A 20,811-nucleotide genomic window follows, 5' to 3' on the forward strand; every position below is an offset into this window, starting at 1 on the left:
AAACTCCAGACATTTTATCGAGCCATTCCCTGCACATTTCCATAGGCACCTGGAAAAGGTAAGGACTCCCTTCTTTTTAAACATGACTACGATGCCGTTCTCACACCCCACAAGTTAATAATGATTCCTTTATGTCATCAAATCTCTAGTGAGTGGTTGTTTTTTCCCAATTGTCCCACAAATCCCTTGTAGAAGCTGATCTTTCTGGAGCAGGATCCAAACAATGTTCTAGCTGGGATTTGGTGACGTGGGCTTTCTCGCCTTCCCTTCAAACCCTGCCGTGGTCGGTGGTTTCATGTGAAGGCATGAGAAGACCAGACATGCCACTTACTTACACTGGGAAGCATACCCAAGTCCTGGGCATTAGCCTCCTCACCTGGAGAATGGAGAATGGGAATAATCATAATCCCCTATAACTCATGGGGGCATATGTGAGGATTCAATGAAACAGAACATGTAAAATGTAGAGCACAGAGACTGGCACTGAAAGACAATGACTTTGATAGAATATGATAGACTTCCCAAGCACAGCATCCAGAGTGGAAGGACACAGAGTAAAAAGTGGTTTAACTCTCCACACTCTTCTCAGACTTTGAGCTGTTGTTCACTGTAAGGTGGTAGAACATTCTAGTTAAGACCAAGTCTCCGGAGCCAGACTGCCCAGGTTCAAATCCTACATCTTCCACTTGCCAGTGATGGCAAAATGACACATGCATTTGCCAGAATTCATTTCCTTTCCCGCTGGGCAGACAATTACATTTCTTTGCCTCTCTTGCACTCATGTGCAGCCACAAAATGGAGCTCTGGCCAGTGGTTAAGTGGGCGGAAGTGATATGCATCAAGCCTATGCTTGCCAGGTCAGAACCTTCCACTGAAGTATTGCTCTCTTTCTCACCAGGCCGCCTTGATTGGTGAGGACTCAAAGAACCTCGAAGAAAGAAGAGCAATAAGATGAAAGGTGCCTAGATCCCTGAATGACCACGTGGAAGGCAATCCAATCAAGGGGGCTGCAGGTGTGTGCTGGCTGGCTCAGTTGGTAGAGCATATGATGTCTGATCTTGGGCTCGGGAGTTCAAGCCCTGCACTCAGTGTAGAGTTGACTTAAAAAAAAAAAAAAAAAAGAATGATGCCATGGGATCTGCTATAAGCAAGAAATAAGCTTTTATTATGTTAAACTTCTGAGAATCTGGGGGCTTATAGCAGCTAATGTTACCTTAACTAGTACATGAGCCTTGACCTTGGGCAAGTTACCTGGCCTCCCTGTTCTTCACTTTCCCCATTTGTAAAGGGACAAAGCTGCTATTAATACCTATTTCATGGGGTTGTTAGGAAGGTCAAACCTTAATGTATCTGAAGTATGTACTACGTTGTCTGGCCCACACAGCATCATAAGTGCTTGCCCCTGACGCCCTGATGGTATTTTCATTGTTTTTAGTATGATTATTTGAAATGTAATAGTATACCATCAGGAATTTCCCACATTTACAATCTGGGCCTAAAGTTTTATTCCAATCAATTTCCAATGTAATAATGACAGCCAGTGGTACAACAGGATTATGATCATTTGCTTAACAGGAAATATTTCAGGAATATAGTCATTCTGTAAGATGAATTGCACCTCATACAGGATGCGGCAAGTCTCTGGCACTCCCGCCAACATGAAAAAAACAAAACATGGGAGGATGAGACTTTCTTGGTGTGTACCTTTCTGGGTGAGCAGCCAGAGCCCTCTTCATGCTTACGACTGAGGAGATGTGCACGGAACTCTACGGACCTGAAGACCTGGGCACCCAAGAAGATCTCCAAATGTCTAAAAAGCACATGAAAAGATGATCAACCTCATGACCTTTCAGGGAAATGCAAACGAGAACCACGGTGAGCTACACTTCACACCACTGCAATGGCGACCATCAAAAAGGAAAGTGCTGGTGGGGTTGTGGGGGCGCTGGCCCCCTCCTGCCCTGATCATGGGAGTGGTCAACGGTGCAGCCCTTTTGGAAAAGAACCTGGCAGTTCTTTAAAATTCTAAACATATTCTCTTGTACTCGAGAGAAATGAAAACATATGTTCACACAAAAACTTGTACATGAAAATTGATAGCTACAGTCTTCATTCCAGCAAAAAGTGCAAACTATCAAAATGTCCATTAACAGACGAATGGATAAACAACACGTGGTATTATCCATCGAACAGACTACTTTTCAGCCATGGAAAGGAACAGAGTATTGATATAGGCTACAACAGGGATGAACCTTGAAGATACTACCCTAAGGGGATGCCTGAGGGGCTCAGGTGATTAACCTTAGGCTCAGGTCAGGATCCCAGGGTTCTGGGATCGAGCCCTACATCGGGCTCCTGGCTCAGCAGGGAGCCTGCTTCTCCCTCTACCTGCCCTTCCCCGACTGTCTGCACGCAGGCATGCTCTCTGACAAATAAACAAATAAAATCCTAAAAAAAAAAAAAAAAGGAAGAAACTACTAACCTAAGTGAAAAAAGCCAGTTGCAAAAGAACACATATTGATTATATGATTCCATTTATATGGAATGTCCAAAATAGGCAAGTCTGGAGACAGCATATAGATTAGTGGCTCCTGGGGGAGGGGGCTTAAGGGAATCGGGATGGAAGGTGGGGTGACTGCTAATAGGTACAAGGTCTCTTTCTGGGGTGACAAAAATGTGCTAGAATTGCATCCGTGGTTGCACAACTGTGAATATACTAAAAACCAGAGTTACACTGTTTAAATGGGTGAACTATACCTCAGTAAAGCTGCACCCTCCCCCCAAAAAGGTACCAATTCCTTCGTAGAGCTCAAACCACCTCTCCTCCCGACTTGAACTGCCACCAGAAAGCAGAGCACACCCCCACCTCATCTGAAGCCTTTGAGAACGCCATGGCCTGTGTTAAAATGCAGCTTCACCTCTGTGTGCAGCCACAGATGCCGCGACATACACGTGCTAATGAGCCTAGAGCTCAGGAGAGAGGTCACAGCTGCAAACGGGGCGTGGGGGGTTACCAACACACCCAGGCAGGAGGTGAGATGGTCAGCCGCACTCCCACAAACACTGACAACCCAATGATGCCAACCCCCCCCCCAAACACAACCGCCTGACCCCAGAGATAGAAGCGGGGCGGTCCCCTCCCAGCCCTCCCTCTTGAAGACCGTAAGCTAGACCATGAATCCCAGTCATACTAAATAGGCTAGGAAGCTGGGAGCCCAAAATCACTTAAATTGATGTCATATCATTTGAAAAGCTGACACTCAGGCCTTACAAATTGAACGACAATTGCTATCCATCCAATTCATGGCTCCGGACTCCTGTTTCCCACCTGCTCCAACACCAATTTAAGCAATTCTGAACTTTGATCTCCACAGCAGAATGTCTCAGATTTATTGAAGTGTCAGGTCCCAATTGTGCTAACATCCACCCCTGGCAGGGCCATTACAAGGTGTGAAATCTGGGTGCCCATCACCCCGGCACGGGGAGCACAGCGACAACCACAAGGAACAGATCGATCTGCCGCTCTGTAGTCATCGTGGGAGCCTTGCAATTTACCATAATGACAGGCGTGGAGGAAAAGCAGGCGGAGGGATCGTTCTGTTCCCCAGGCCCTTGGACGTGTGCTGGAGGGGCTACTGAATCCACCAGCAGAAGCCTTGCCACTGTCAGCCAAGCGGCACCTGCTTCTCCTTGCAAAGGGCTACTTCGGCACTTGCCTGTGTCCTGGGTTGCTTTAAAATGCAACTGTGTTACCCTCCTCTCGTGTTTTGCAGACAGCATCGCAATTGTGGGTTCCTGCTGCCCCTGCTCCTCCCAGCTGTCACTGGTAACGACCTGTCGCCTACAGGTCAGCCCCACTAGGGCCGGGAGTCAGGGACAGCTCAGGCTTATAGGAAAACCCCTCTCCACTAAAAGGAAAGTTGATCTCCAAACCTGGAGTGTAGGGGAGTGGGGGCAATGACTGAGGCAAGCGTCAGGGCTCCTGTGTGAGCGTTGGCACACTCCTCACCTCCCTCCGCCTGTGGCGCCAAGGATTCCAGAGTCCGCACTGCACCCATAGCCTGCCTCCGCCCCTCACCGACTCAGCTAGGGCCCTGACTTGCCTGCTGAGTTCTGCCAGTGTCTGCCTCCAAGCCCCTGAATCTGAGACCCCACCCTGGACTTGAATAAACCCTTCAGACTCAGAACTCAGGCACTCAACAGATGCCAAGAACTCAGGACGCTGTCACCTCCAACAAACCCGGAATGCCCCGTCCTCTTAACTTGGGAGATTGGGACCACAGACCCTCTTCCTGAACCCCTCTCTGTGTCTCTCCAGAGGGACTCCCAGCCCGCCCTACTGCCAAAGCCATGTTGGCTAAGCCAAAATCTGGTTTAGGAAGAATCACTTCAGGTTGAAAAGTCAAGGTCATACTACAACTGGCAGATGAAGGGTTCTACCGATGCATATATCCCTGGAAGAACTGCCCCGTGGCGCACCCTGGTGTTTTGGGGAGCCCTGCAGCCTGGGTTTGTGTCACTGAGGGAACAGAAACAGGCCGGTGGCCTCATTTATTTTGCAGTCCCACATCAACATTATCCCCAGGGGACCCACTGCATTCACGGCTCCTCTGCTCCTCGGGGTCCGACTGGGTTTTTCGGAAAATAGAGGAGGGGAGGGCCCTCTGGATTTTAAAAGAGATAAGGGAATGAGCAAAGGGAATGGAGTAGAGTTCACGGCTGAACGAAAGGCTCTGACACACCACGCCCAGGGAAGGAGTCCGCCTCCACAAGCGACTCCCCAGAAACACTCCCTGGGGTGCTGGGTGTGATAATTACATGCTCCAACTGGCTCAGATCCACTCTTAGCCGATGAAATGAGACACCTGACTGCTAATGCAGGTTGAGGAAACTGAGCCCTGGAGGCATCAGCCCAGCCCGCTCTTGTCAAAATCCATCGGAAACTCTGAAAGCTCCTGAATCCTATCCCTTCTTTTGTCAGCCTGGGGCAGGGAGGGGTTTCTTCCTCTGGCTTCAAGACCCAGCTTGCAAGCATCATGTGTCCTAAAGAGCCCTCAACCCTGGCAACCTTAATTTGTCCCCCGGAGCCCTTAGCTCACAGTCTTGTCATGACTTCCCATTTGTGGTCACCAGGGGTGAGATGAGTTCGAGTCCGGTAATTCAGCAGCTGGGAGGTAGGGAGGGAGAGATGAAGACAAGGAGGGACTTCTTGACCGAGGCTTCATTGGATCTCACATGAAGGAGTGAGAACTCTGTGCGGCGGGGGGGGGGGGGGTGCTGGGACTCTCAGGGCAACTTCAAGGATGACCATTCTCAAGGAACCTTGGGCCTTGTTAGAAGAGCAGACACTTGGGATGATACACTGGGCCACATGTGGATGAAGGATGGCCCCAAGAGAACGTTCTGAAATAAAGATCTGCCCATCCTAGAGCTCACTATGAACATGTTACTGATGGGGAGGGAACTCTGTACTCCCCTGACCCACTCCCTCCCCCATCCTACCCCATCCTGCAACTCAGGGACCTGGTCCTGCTGACCCGGAGCACACAGAAACTTTCGGCCTAACACTGTTGGTTTTACTTTCAAACAGCCTAAGGGGAAGACCACCCAGACTCAAAAGCAGGAATCTCTCTTTGGTTATCAGTGATAAACTATCAGGGTTAAGTAAGCCAAAGGTCACCCTTTGACCCTACAACTGTACTTTTGGGGCTCCAAAGAAAATTATTCTTCATTTTTAAAAAAGTTTTAGGTAGGATTCTTTCTAGAAAAAAAATAAAAGAGGACCAAAAGAAATGCGTAAGTGAACAAAAGGACATTCACTCAATGAATATTACGCACCCATAAAAAGTATGTTTAGTAAGATATGCAACACAAAATATATTGATACAATAAATGAAAAAGAGATATAGAGATCTATGTAATATACATGGTATACTTAACAATTATTAAAAAGAAAAAAGTTATAAGGAAGAAAAAGAATAGACAGAGGTAAATCAACATTCTAAGTGATTGCCTTTGGGAGGTGGAACTCACATGGCCGTTTTCTATTTTCCCATAAATCCCCAAAGCATGGGTTAATTTTATAATGGGGGAAAAAACACTTTTATTAAAAAATTAGATGCTAAGCAATTTGGTTCCTTCTTCCTTCCCCTAAGAGAGTGTGCGGTAGTGAAGAGTACTTTTGTTTCAACTGATTAAGTTCACTGCTTCCTCCGTCCCTGGCCTAACTTCTCCCTAAGGCTGGTTTGAAGGGAACACAAGGTCTCTAGCCACAAAGACAGGTTTTCTAAGGCTCTGGCAGGCTGGCATGTTCTCAGCAAACAGAATTACCACTTAGTAACTGCTAGTGGAACCAGATTTTGGGCAAGTCCTATGGCGATCTGCACCCCCTGCAAACGCGTGTCCCAGGCCAGCACGCAGAAGTAGCGGCTACAATTCACTGCTTGGGCCTCCAGCTGGTCTCTCCCTTTAGGAGGTCCTTTTTCTGAGTGGGTCAGAGTGGGGAGCACTGCGGGGGTGGAGCTCTCTCACTAAAGAGTCATGAGGGTGGCCCTGCTCTGGCTGGCGTTTGGATTTCCCTGGTTTGGCAAAGCTGAGAAGGGCAGGAGGGGATGGGCGGGCGGGGAGGTCGACCAGCAGGCTCTGGGGAATTACAGGAAGTTTGAATCTCTCGCAGCTTCAGTCTACACCTTTCTTTTGTCTCCCCCAAACCTTGCCCAGAGGCTATTTTACCTCAACCCTCCATCATTCGATCTTCGTCAGGTAATCATGCATCGCCATTTTCACAGAGCAAGCTTTTCTGGATGAAAACAAAGAATGCCAGCATCTACACAGTCAGACGGGTCTCTACCCTTGACCAGCAGGCCATCATCCCCGCTGCCCCATCACTGCCCAGAGATTCTAGGGCCCAAAACTTCTGGTCTTGAGGGCCTTAGCATGCTTGTCCAAGAGCAGGGCTAAGTGACAATGTCCTTCCACAAAGGATGAAGAGATTCCTGGTGGGAGGAGGCAGGTCTCTCTCTCTCTCTCTCTCTCTCTCTCTCTCACACACACACACACACACACACACACACACACACACACGTGCACAGCCAGAAGTTGAGGCCCGGATGAAAGCAGGGGACCAAAACTGTCATTTGAGCTTGGGCAGAGTTTGAAATAAGCTGGGGACACCCTCAGGAGGAATCAGATGCCCACTGACAATTCAGGAAATTAGTTCGCCATTGTGTAGGGCAACTGTTAAGTACCTGAAGCTAGGAAAGACACGTGCCGTGCAAACGTGAGCAGGACGGACAGAACTCCTGCCTGCTCAGAGACCACAGGGAAAAGGAGGGAAGGGAGGAGGTCCAGGGCCCGAGTTGGATGAGGTCTCCCTGTCCTGGGGGCTCCAGTGGTCAGACAAAACCTTCATAGGGATTTCTTCCTGATTTCAGGATGCAGAACGCACTGAACACTTAACAGTATATTTTTGCCCTTTTTGAAGTATTTCATTCTTAAAAAGTTTTTTTAATTAGTGAAATTGTTGTATACTGACATTGTTGTCTCCCAAACGTGTTCTTTTTTCCATGACAGTGACTAGTGATTTTAGATGCTTACACATGTTTACATGAGGATTTCATCTCTTCTGCACTAATGGCTAAAACATAATTACGAACTGTGCTTGTTAACCAAATAGAGATATTCCATGAGACAACGATTCCTAATATGGAGGTGTCCTTGGGCCAGGGCCCGCTTATCCTCGTTCCCATCTCCTCCTCCCGACACAGAGGTGCCTTCATTAGCAGAGGAAAGAAAGAGGTCTTTGTGATGATGTCATTCCCAGACCACCCTACACAGACAATAAAACTGAATTTGAGAGAAGCCTGGTGAAATAAGAGCTCGGAAATTATAGAATACCAGAGCTGCAAAGGCCCTGAGAGGTTACGTAGCCTAATCCGCTGATGTGAGAAGTGGGCAGAGAGGAAGAGGCCTAAGATTACACAACCCGTTAGTGGGGGGACTATTTTCACCAAGGTAAATATGGGGAAACTCATCGCATGGAAACTCCAGTATCATCATGTGTTAAATATTACGCCGGGCAGGGGGCCTACAGGATGGGGGCCGGCCCTCCGCATGGCCTGCGACACGTACAACCACAGAGGGCCACAGGGCAATGTGGCCAGTGCCACAAAAGAGCCACAGACAAGGGGGCGTGGGACTACAGAGAAGGAAGCACTCACTTCCCCGGGGAGCTGAGGAAGGCATTCGGCAGAAGGGGCTATCTGAACTGGGTTTTAATGACTGAATAGGAGTTTGTTGTATAAGGAAAGGACGAAGGTCATTCCAGAAATATGGAAGAGCACATATAGAGGTGAACACATGTGAAAGGATGTGATGTGTTTGGGGGAATAAAGAATGGTTGGGTGTGGCTAAAAAATGGAGGCTTCCTAAAAGGGAAACAGAGGCAAGACCAGAAGGGTGACTAAGGAGCAGCTGGAGAGATCATGAACGAGCTGAGGGGGCGTGATCCTGGTGTTAACAAACAACAACAGTATATTGGCCAAAGGATGAAGGTGGATTGAACCGAAAAGGACCAGAGACAGGGAGACCAATGGGGTGGATACTGCAACATTTCAGGTGGAAAATAAAAATGGTAAAATAAAAAAAAAAAAAAGAAAGAAAGAAAGAAACAATCTCAAAGAAGACAAACAGCACTTCTGGGGCTGGACCCAAGGCAGGAAGTGGGCTGGGGTTGGGGACCACTGGCCGGGGCCGTAGCTTCAAGTTTTAAGAGGACTGAAAAAGAACATTTTGTGACACATGAAAATTACATGAAATTCAGAGTCCAGCTGGAGCACAGCCACACGTGCTCCTTCACCTCCCGTCTATGGTAACAAGGGCAGAACCCAGGACAGGCTGAGGGTTGTGGGGGGCAGGCGGCGAGGTCTGCAATATTTGCTATTTGCCCTTTAAGAGGAGGTTGCCAAGAGGAAGGGAGCCCACGGCTGCGGGCACCTGGTGGGACGGTGGAAAGAGAGAAGCAGGCTGGGCAAGTGGCATGGGTAATAGTGTCCTCGAGGGCATGTGGAGTTGGAGGGTCCCGTGAGAGACCCAGGAGATGGGGGAGAGCGGTGTCTGCCCTACGGGTGAGAGATCTGGACTTCAGACGTGGATGTGAGAAGCATCAATGGGCAGAGAGTCGTTGAAGCCCTGGGAGTCAGTGAGATAATCCACGGGAGAGGATAAAAAAGAATACCCCAAAACAGAACAAAGCTGGGGAAGTCAGAGCCCCAGGAAATGGTGTGAGGGGGTAAACAGGCACGGAAAACTTGAGGAGTCTGAGAAAGACTAGTCAGAGACACAGGGAGCAATTTCAGTGCGAATAAGGTCAAGGGAGATGTTTTGAGGAAAAGAGATGAAGAAATGTCAACTGCCACCAAAAGCTCAAGTGGAATGAGGTTTTGGAAAAAGAGACGGTGGGTCCTGGGAGCCCCCAGTCAGTGAAGCTTGCACTGTGGAACAGGCGGATGCGCTCCCACTTTCCTCCATCCGAGGGCCCCTCCTGCTCAGCCTCTCTCCATGGGTCCTTGATGCTTGAAAGCCTCAGGGCACAGGCCCTGGGCCTCTTCTACTTCCTAGCCCAGACACCACCACCCTGAACCCAAGCCCAGCTCCCGGAACCAACTGTGAATTCAACATGGCCGCTGCGAAGTCCAACAGGCCCCTCTCTTCAACAGGCCCCACCCTCTTTCTCCCCAAACCAGCTCTCCCTGTGACTGCTCCAGCTCAGTGACGGTCAGCTCTCTCTCTCTCCACTGTTCAAATCCAGATCCCTGAAGTCGTCTCGATTCTCCTCTCATCTTCCATCCAACCACTCAGTGAATCCTACCCACCGCACATCTGCAAACTACACTCAGGATTCAGCGCCCACCCCTCTACTCCAGGCCCCCACCGCTCTCCCCCACCTCCTAGCTCATGTCCCTGCTTCCAGCTCGGCCCCCGTGGTCACGCAGCACCACACCAGAGCAATCCTACTGAAACACAAGTGCAGTCATGTTATTCCTCTACACAACCCCCCTGAAACTTTCCCATCTCACTGAGTAAAGCCTCCAGGCATACGATGGCCTCCAGGGCCCTACACAACCCGCCCCTACCCTCCGGCTAACCCGAGACCTCACCACCTTCCACAACTGTCCTCACGCTCTCCTCCAGTCACAGCGACCTCCTCACTGACCCTCCACATATCAGATCCACTCCTGCCTCAGGACCTTTGCATTTGCCATTCCCTGTGCCTGCAGTGCTCTTCTCCAAGACATACACATGACTCTCTCCCTCTCCTCCCTCAGATCTTTCAGAAATATCCTTCTCACAGAGGTCTTTTCCAGCCATCCCATTTTACAGTGCCAACCGCCTCTCAACCCTCAACACTCCGTGTTCCTTTGTCCTGCTTTATTTTGCTCTAAAGCCCCTGTCACTACTCTAATACAACACACACAATCTACCAATTGATCTTGTTTATTATCTATCTCCACTACTAGAATATAAGCTCCACGAGGGCAGAGAATTTTGTGGGGGTTTTTTGTTTTTCTGGGCCATATCCCAGCACAATGCCTAGTCCATGGGAGGCACTCAGTAAATGATTACTGAAAGAATGAGGCCAGTGGGTCAAGAAGTGACTAGGAGATAAGCGAGAGAAAGCCATTAAGGCAACTCTTTAAAGACCTGCAGTCGAGTAGCTTGAGAAGAAACCCGTGTCAGGAGATCTTCTTCAAATGGGAATTGAGAGTATTTGCAGAATGCTAGGGGGTCAAGCGGCATGGAAGAGACTGAGGGTATGAGAGCAAAGGAATCCGGCCAAGCCAAGTCTGAGAGGGGGCAGAAATGAATGGCCTCACAAACAAGGGGACAAGGGACCTCTTTGTAAGGGACTAAGGCAGGCAAGGAGAGTGAGAGGAGGTGTAGATCCGGGGGAGCAAAGGGAAAATGAACAAGTTCATACTTGGGCCTCAGTTTTCTATTTCAAGGTGTGGGGAAGAGCTTGGGTGGTGAGGGTTTGAGGTGGCACTTTGGAAAATGAGAATGCACACTGATTCAGGAAAAAGAGAATTGCTCAGCAGGGCTCAGGGTTCCCCCCACTCCTGAAGCCATTAATATGCTGCAGAGTTTGGGGAATCTTCCCCAGTTACACTGGAAGGCTAATGAGAACCATGGTGGTAAGTCCCAGTGTTCTTTTAAAATTGTTAAGTTAAAGCCCTTATTGGATACTTTGGGCACCAGACAAAACGCCAAACTCTAAGGGATAATAAATAAATGGGTAAGTGATAGGAATAATCATTGCCGCTAACCCAGCTGAGGGCACTTCCAACTGGCAAATACAATTTCAGATGGTGTCCCTGGAAAGAGCAAATCTTGAGGACAGATCTGGAGAAAGATGAAAGGTGACCCTTTGGGGCAAAGGACTCTGAAAGGCCAGTCTAAGGTATACCAGAGGGCTGCATATAGCATAAAGGAGGGCTGGAACCACAAAAGAGAAGATCCACAGAACAAAAGCCACTTAACTACAACTCCTGACAATGGGCCTATATATGCTAAAATGCTGAAATAGGGGGTGCCTGGGTGGCTCAGTTGGTTAAGCATTTGACTCCGGATTTCGGCTCTAGTCGCAATCTCTCCGTGCTGTAATCCGGCCCCACCTGGGGCTCCACAGTCAGCGCAAATCTGCTCTAGAATCTCTCCCTCTGCCCCCTCCCTGCTTGTGCACAAATGCTCACACTCGTCGCTCTCTCTCTCTAATGGATAAATAAAATCATCTAAATAATGCTGAAATATGATATTATAGAAACAGGAGTATCTGATGTACAAGGAAAAAAAAAAATCCCTAATTTCCCAAGGGACCAAAGCAGGGTTACAAGAGCTTCATAGTCATAAGCTCCTAGGCTAACTGCAGAATCTGTAGAATCTTCCAGAATCCATAACAAAAAGCCTATTTCAAATTTTAAAGACTATGTCAAATTGAGCTATCGATTTTAATAGCTACCATTTATTATTCATACCATGCTCTACATATTACATGCTTTATTCTCATTTTATGAAGAAACAGAGGCTTCGAGAGATAGGGAAGTTGTCCTAAGTCATAGCAATAAATAAAGGGTTGGACCAGAAATCAAACCCAAGGTTGTCTGGTCCCAAAGACCATGCTTTTAACCTCTATTTTATCTTTCTAAAGTTATTATTTTCTTATTGAAAACACAGGAGTAATGACTACTTTTAATGCATTCTAGACTTATAAGTCATTCTATGATGACTTATATCAAAAGTCATTCTATGATGTATGTAGTAGGCATTTGTAAAAAGATATATTTTTATATTACTGGCCGAATATTCTTACAAGTATTATGTCTTTCCAATCTTGATATCACAACAGGTGTCAAGTGAATGAATGGCAGTCCCTGGACCCAGGAGAACTCAATGCTCAAGGTCACACTAGTGACTTTGAGGAATCACATTCTAGAACACTAGTAGGGGAGAAGTAGGAGAAAGCTGTTTCTGCAAAGCACAGAGCTGTGAGTTTTTGCAAGATCCAAAGCAAGATCCAGGCTTACTCTTACTGAAGTGATGTGTAGTGGGCCCTTGACAGGGAAAGCACTGATTACTGAGACCCAGCACACACACACACCAGGAGCCGGTCATTTCAGACCAACCCAGCTGCCTTCTTTGGGCTCGCAGAACTACCACCCACAGTGGCCAGCAGTTGGGGCTGAGTAGTGGTGGGCCCCTGTAGAAGAAGCAAACTCACCATTTATATCACCTGCATTAGTTAATAGGCTGAATGACAGAGTCGGGACTTAACAGTTAAGGATAGCAAGGACAGAGTAAGAGCTTGCACCTATTTCAAAAACCCAACAGAGGGGCGCCTGGGTGGCTCAGTGGGTTAAAGACTCTGCCTTCGGCTCGGGTCATGATCCCAGGGTCCTGGGATCGGGCCCCGCGTCGGGCTCTCTGCTGAGTGGGGGGCCTGCTTTCCCCCTCTCTCTCTGCCTGCCTCTCTGCCTACTTGTGATCTCTGTCAAAATAAATTTTTAAAAAAAATTTTTTTTTCAAAAACCCAACAGAGTAAATCTGAGACAGGGAAGGGAACGGTTCAGGAGCCACAAACATGAAACTGTTTTTAAGTAAGCTGGTAGCCAGCTCAGTGCGAGCTAACAGTGTAAGGTAGGCGACAGAATAAGGAGAAGCAATACTAGAACCTGTTGTCTGGGCTAGAACAAAGGAGGGGCCAACCCCGTTCTAACCTGGGTGGGCTGGACTAGACTATGAGGCTACGGTGTGGGTTTCTGGGCCACTCAATTTGGAAGGGTCTGTTCGTTATCTTCGCTTCCCGCACTCCCCACTATGATCGCTGCACTGCTCTGTGCCCTGAGGGAGCGGACCCCTACAGGTTGCACTGTCCAGGTTCTTTCCCCCTGGGTCCAGCCAATGGGAAGTAGCCGCAAGAGATTCAAGGGCAAGAAGAGAGAAGTGCCACTGTCTCCTCGTTCCACCTCCCCATCACGCCCAGCCGCTGTGTCTCTCTACAGCCACAGTTCCCGTCAGGCACCCTCCCCCTTCCATAGTTCCAGCTCTCTGTGGGTTCCCCTTGGCTCCTCTTGTCCCTTCAGGTCTCGAGGTGGCAAAAGCCTCCACCGGTCTGTCGCTAGGCCCTAGGTTCCTTACCACCCTTTCTGGCTTTATTCTTCTGGCTCCAGAGATATTCTCTCTCTCTAGGTGGAGACAAATTCTGTATTTTTACAACGAACTTTTCTAAAGAGTTAGCAAAAGTGGGCTGAGCACACCCGGTAGGTCAGGAGCTTCAGAAACTCTGAGCTGTTTAGTCCTAGCTAGAGAGCCCATACCAGGACTACAGCAGGAAAAAGTTAGAAGGGTAATTAAGGGCTTTCCAAGCCAGGATTTCATGATTTGCTACCAGCTATATACTACTCAGACAGTGGTTTACCAAAATAACCAAACCAGGAAAAACATTTTGGGGCTGTGTTTCGCTGCTTCTCACTCCTTTGTGTTAAGCTGGGTAACTCTCAGCACAGAAGTTCTTTTTACACTAGAAGGTAACTCAGAAACACCGAACTCACTTTACATCGCAGCATCACAGCCTTCAAAAGCATTATTCCCAAACTAGCAAGCAGCGTATGATAAATTTTAACCAAGCAACTTCTATCTACACATCACCAGAGCTGCTTCTGAACTGTCACTTCATTTTTCAAACCAAAAACCAAGATGTGAACTCTGCCAATGAGACAAAGTATTTTACATGCAAATGGTCCCTGGAAAAAAAAACAAGATCACTTCCATTCACCCTGGTGGGGAAAAGAAAATGATTTTTACAAGACCCCTCGACTCCTGAGTTCACAGAAGGGTCACAACGCGATGCTGAGTGTTTAATCCAGGCTTTCCCCTTGAGTAAGAGTTTGCCACTTATCACAGGGCCCGGCCGCTAGGAAAGCCACTCATTCATTCAACAAACATTAATAGAGCCCTCCTGGGCCCGGGAGGCAGACTCAAGATCCAGAGGCCAACTCTGCTTCTGGGGTTTCGTGGGGCCAGGAAACGAGCTGATCCCAAAGGCCAACGAAGGCATCGAGCGAGAGTGCGGCGCCCAGGAAAGTTTCCGCAGGAACTCGGAGAAAGCCAGCCTTCGGGCGCCGAGAGGGCGGGGGCGCGGGCCTCCCCGAGGGCGCCGCCTCCGCCTGGGGGCCCCGCCGCCTCCCGCGGCTCCGCGGGTCTCTCCCCCAGCCCAGCGCGGGCGTCTCCGGACCCCGGGTCGTTGCACCCCAGTGCCGCCGGGCCCTGGCGAGCAGCACGTCCCCCCACCCCCGGCCACCAGAAGCTGGGCGGCGGCGACGAGCCGCGGGGCGCGCTCAGCCCCGGCCCCGCGTTCCGGGCAGCGCGCGCACAGCGCCGCCGCGCGCCCCCACGGCGCCGGGCACCCGCGGCGCGCTCCCGCTCGGCCCCGGAGACCCGGCCCTCGGCCTCGGCCCTCGGCCCCGGCCCTGCCGCGCGCCAGGCCGGGCCGCACTCACCCTCCTTGGCTTTCTTCCTCCGGGCCAGCGTCCCTCCGAGTTTCCCCAAGAAGGAGTCATCTTTCTTCCGGGACGGGGGCGACTTGGGAGTGGGGGACTTGGGGACGGAAGGCGACTTCTGCGGGGACGTGGCCATGGCGGCGGAGCGGGCAGCCGCGCGCGGGCCGGCCGGGACGCGGAGCTGGCGCTGGGCGGGTGCGGCGGGACTGAGGCTGCGGCTTTCCAAACGGAAGCGGAATTATTCCAAGCATTTGAGGCAGCTCACGCTCGCCTTTCCCTTCCCTCTCTCTCTCCCTCGCGCCGCCCTCCGCCCTGGAAGGAGCTGCGCGCTCGGGGTCCTCGGCCGTTTGGGCCTGCACCCGCGCCCCTTGACTGCCCGGAGCAGCCGGAGGGTGCCCCAAATCTGCCCCCATGCAGGCCGTGCGGCCTCGTCTGTGTGTGTATGTGAGACCCTTCAGCCTGGGAGCTCTCCAGCCTGGCAGCCACCTTTTCCCCGGGCTCGGCACCCGGCACGGATCTTGGTGCAAATCGGGGCTTCGGTGATGGCTGAAGCGGAGCGACCTGCTGCTCTGTCTCCCAGGGTCCCTGCCGGACTGCTGGCTGGGGACCTCGCTCTTCCCCTGCATTTCTGCCTAGACAGTTATTAGGCCATTCTTGTGTCCACGAAAGAGCGTGAGTCCGCTCCGGGAAAAGAGAATGAACCAAAATGTGTTTAGGCATATATCCATGTTGCTACGTTTACCTATGGCGGTCAGCCTCCTCTTCACCCCCATCCCAGGGTGAGAAGTTTGAAGTTCATTAGAGCAGGGCTGAGGCTTCTTCTTACCGGTTTCTGGAAGCCCAATGGCTTGTACAAAGGAGGATCACACAAATGTTGGTGGAAATTGAATGGGAAGGTGCGACCATGGGCTCCTGTGAAACAACCCCGCACCCCGCAGCTTTGCTGCGTGAAAGCAACCGAACAGCAACCAAACTCATTTGGGATAACGGAATGGCACCAAACCCCCGATTGAAGGACTCTTGCTAGAAGGAATTAAAAGGCACGTTTTCTTGTGCTTGCCCCCCTGAAGTTTGGGGCTCTCGGGGCTGTCTCTCCCTCTCACACAGCCCCCTTGGCAACTGTTTCCTCCAAGTAGCTACAGCTGGTTGACCTTGGGTGACCACCGGCCCCAAAGGGAGCAAATGTTTGACTGGAGAGCAGCCAATCAGATGATCTCAATCAAGAATCAGAACTAAGTTAGAGACTGCTGTCAGAAGTCAGGCACTTAATGATCAGAAGACTCTATTACCGTAATGTTCGTTTTTAGCAGTAGGCAGGGGATCAGCAGAGAAACAAACCAAGGGAGCAAGGAAGTGGGTTCAAAAAGCCAGGTGGTCTGAATAACAGAAAGCCACAGGGGAGTAACTGCCTGGACCTCGAATCTCTTCCCAGTGCCCACTGCAGCTCCCCAGAGGGCCAACCCGTGCTTCCTTCCTAGGACATGTTCCTAAAGCTTTAAATAACACATCCGCCTTCACTCCAGCTAATCAGCAAACTGACAAGCAGTAATTCCTGAGAACAAAAATTTAACACACAAGACCATCAATAGATTCTCAGTGGAGTGTGTGTTCATTTTATCTTTGTGTAAGAGTCATAATCCTACATTTTGGGGTTGTTTTTTTTTTTTTGAAAATTACACTTTTCTTTCTATCTCTTTTTTAAAAAATTATTATTATACTTTAACCAATGCCTCTTAACTAGCAGAAAGCAGGGAGGTCATGCCGACTGCTAAAATTTTCACCTAGGAGCAAGGAAAGATTACGACACCCTCCCAACGCCAACCACCACCTTGATAAATCTTAAGGGGATATGGAGAAGCCAAAATAGACTATGTTTTACATCACTAATAATTCTTGTTTAGGATATTGGATACAAAAACATATCTCCAACATCTGATCTCCAACCCTGTGAACTTCTGTCAGGGAATCAGGAGACACACAGCTCAATATCTATGTGATCGCCGGCAACTCTACTCACTTATCTGGGTCTCCATTTCTTCATCTACAAAATGAAGTGGAGGAACAGAATAGTGGTCCTCTGATTGTGCATCACAACTCCTCAGGGAGTCGGTAATAAACATTCACAGGCCGCATCTCTAGAAGTTCTGATTCAGTACATCTGGGGGGAAACCAAGGAATAGGTCTTTTTTCACCAGTTGCTGGTATCTGTAAGCAAGGCTTAAGTCCTAAATGAGGTGTGATCAAAATTATACATGGAGATCTCTTAAATTTTGCTCCTGCATGCTTTTGCTTTCACAACCCTCTTTGGTAATGTTTATGCATACTAAAGTTTGAGAGCACCTGAGCAAGACTACAAAAGAGGAACAGTCTTGGTTGTTGAAAGTTGGCTCTCAGAAAATACCAGAAAAAAAGCTGTGGAGAAGACCAAGCTTGAATTTATTGTAAACCATGATAAGGAGAGCCCTGCCTTGGCCAAGACTGGGTTGCATCTTGGCCTGGGGGAGGGCAAAGTGCCAGATATTTATAAGGTTTGGAATCTTGTTTAAGGGAGGTCTTTCAGTGAGGGGGTGCTTATTTAATTTGGCTAACGATTGTACTAGTTTAGGATTGGTAGGTAAAAGGCAACTCTTTTAAAGAGTCTTGAAGAGTAAATAATCTTTCTGATGTTATTGCAAAGTCTAAAGGTTTTACGTTCATTTCAGTAAGGTTTTGGAAGAAGTTCTTGAAAAGCACGATAAAGTTATTTGGGTTTCTTTAAAAAAAAAAAAGATTGTACTTATTTATTTGAGAGGGCATGCAAGCAAGCATGAGCAGGGGTGGGGGTGATGTGGGTGGGAGGCAGAGGGAGAAGCAGGCTCCCCACTAAGCAAGGAGCCCAACATGATGCTCAATCCCAGGACCCTGAGATCATGACCCGAGCCAAAGGCAGGTGCTCACAATAAAGTTATCTGTAACTCTTATCTTTCTGTGAAAGATATTTTTGGAATAGTTATGTTGATAAAGACATTGAAATGGTGAAGTCCCATTAATGTAAACAGAAACAGTATGGGTGTGAATGGTTTCCAGGGTCTACATATTTTGCAGATGTCTTGTTGACAAACCTTCCTGCCTGTAAGATAATTATCAATCTCTCTTGAAAGAGAGATTCCCATTGGGGTATGAGCAGTGAGATATAAATCAGTGCCCCTCAGTGTAGTCTGAAAACCAGTATTGATCTGCAAACGGTTATTGGTCCTCAATGATAGAAATACAGAAATTGAGTGTTTAGAAACTTTTATAGGAATTTAGCCATGCAATTCTATATTTGTTTAGTATAATAAAAATTGAAAGCTGCTATTTGGAATATCTTTTCATTTTATTTTTCTGGTAATTCTTTTTTTATTGTATTTTCCAAAAATATTGGTCTGGGTTGGATTGGTCCTTGGCCATAGATCATTTGGAAAGCACTGTTCCAACTGCTCCAGTGTGCTTACAGAGTTCAGACACTCTTTTCTGATAGTATGTGTTTATAGTCCTTATGGATATGATCTAGTTTCTGCCCAGAAGATTAAATGAATTAATACACGAGAAGACATCTTACCCAGGGTCTGGCTGGGTCGAATCTAAAAGGTGCTTAACCAAGGACACACACCTCATGCTGTTTTTTGATAAGATGCATAGAAGACCCTGCACCAGCCCCCTTACTGTATATTGGTATCTGTAATAATGGCCCCACTGATGAGCTGCCCCTCTCGTGCCTGGTCATTGGTCTCGTCTTATCCAAGGGTTAACGATAAGAGCAGCTCAAAAATGAAATGTGTGTTGCTGTAAGACTCTACTGAATCTCTAGGTCAGTCTCTCCTTGAAATCTAGACTAGACATCCTGCCCTGGGAGAGCACAAACCCAGGCTCCAGTCCTGGCTCAGTGGCTGGGTGACCCTGGATGAATGGCTGTCTTTTCTCTACTTCCATTTCTGTCGCTGGGAAAGTGAGGGCAGTACTTATTAAAGCTAAAAATGTAACACACCCCTGATGATCCACAATTTCAATCTAGGTTATACCCAAGAAGAATGAGTACATTTGCACACTCTGATACATCTTCTAGAAAGTTCATGGCAGCACCATCCGAATGCCTATAAAGAGTTGAATCCGTAAATAAATTGTGATAGTCGCACCATGGAGTATTACACAGCAAGGATAATGATCAATTTGCAACCACAAGGAGCAGCAGAAATGGAGCTCACAATATTGAGTGAAAAAGGATCAGATGCACCAAAAAGATAATTCTATTCGTTTAATCAATTCTGTTCGTATAAAGTTCAAAAACAGACTAATCTCTGATGTTACAAGTCAGGATAATGATGAGCCTTGGGAGGGGTGGTGACCACAACGGGGCAGTGTGGGTGGGAAGGCATGAGGGGAGGCTATGGACTGGTAGTGTTCTTTTTCTTGATCTGGGGGCAGGCTGCATGGGTGTATTCACTTTGGAAATTCATGGAGCGTGCACTTAATAATTTCAATAATTTTCTATATGTATATGGTTCTTCAATATACAATGATGGCACCGCCTGCCCTTTAGGGTCCCTTTCATCTCCATGGTCTCCTTCTCCAACTCCCTGGGGTGGCCCACATCACTCAAAATTCCATTGGTCTTAAACTAGATCTCTTCTGTCCCCAGACCTTCCCTTAGGAGTTTCTAGTGGAACATGTGCTGCTCTCACCCACCCAGCATTGTTCCCATCCTGGTTCTTTCATCTTCCCTCAGTGATTCCCATGGTGGGTGGGGAGTGTAATTTACAAGGCAGGAGCAGGTAATGGTGAAGGTTGGGGGTTTTAACTGCCATTCTGCAGTCAAGTATCTGTGCCATTTTGTGCAAGTGACGTCACATCCTGTGCCTCAGGTTTCTCATCGTAATGTAAAAAAATGAGCCCTTGCCTCACAAGGTTGGGAGGATCAAGAGAGTGTAAATAAACTACATTGCTCAGTGCCTAGCAGATAACAAGTGTTAGCTCAATGAAGTGTTGATTATTACATTTCATCGGAGACCCATAAATGATATCATTACCTCCACTTTACAGGTGAGTAACTTAAAACTCAAAGAGTTTAAATAACTTGCTTCAGATCGCATAGCCAATAACTGAGAGATTAATACCATAGCCTTTAGAATCTCTTCACCCAAATATCTATAGAAACCACAATTTTCAGCTGGACTGTGGTTCCTCAGAATAAAGACTGTATCTTCCAGCTAGGTGCAGTTGCATGACTAAAGGGGATGCAACCAAATGTGTTATGTGACAGCTTCCAGGAATCCTGACACATAGATGGGGAGGGGGTATTCAGTTTCTCATGTCATCAGACTACATAACATGGGCCAAGCCTCCCACTGAGAACTGGAAAAGACGGACACTGAGTGTAAAGTGAATCTTCTTGAGAGCATTGGAAAGCTAATAACGCTTACAGGGCCACACTCTCAGAGAAGGAGGGACCCCAGAGAGGTGAGCCCATCGCTTGGGACTGCTTTCAACCAGTTTGAGAAGAGACAGCTGGGAAGCTGGGAGGTTGAGCAGTGCAGGTGCCAAGCTCACAAGGATAAGCAGACAAATGTCCAGAGGTCACCAAACCAGGGACTCCCGGGAACCTCCCCGTGCTTGCTTTAATTTGGGACTTGAAAAGGCTGTCCTTTGGTAGACAAAGAGAAAATAAAGGCGTTTACATTAAAAAGCACAACTGAGAAAAATTGTCAATAGCGGACTCAAACCGAAATAAAGTGTATGACAT

General features: G+C 48.3%; 1 protein-coding gene across 1 annotated transcript in view; it reads right to left on the minus strand.

Annotated features, from left to right (window-relative positions):
• PARVA (parvin alpha) overlaps positions 1 to 15,292 on the minus strand; it is a 167,710-nt gene extending 152,418 nt beyond the window's left edge. Inside the window, exon 1 of the mRNA XM_080815474.1 lies at positions 15,054 to 15,292. Within this exon, the coding sequence (XP_080671600.1) occupies positions 15,054 to 15,189 (136 nt within the window). The 5' untranslated portion in view covers positions 15,190 to 15,292. The remainder of the gene's footprint in view (positions 1 to 15,053) is intronic.
• Between the last annotated feature and the right edge of the window lie 5,519 nt (positions 15,293 to 20,811).

The sequence above is a fragment of the Martes martes genome (genome assembly GCF_963455335.1).
Source record: "Martes martes genome assembly, chromosome: 10".
NCBI lineage: Eukaryota > Metazoa > Chordata > Mammalia > Carnivora > Mustelidae > Martes > Martes martes.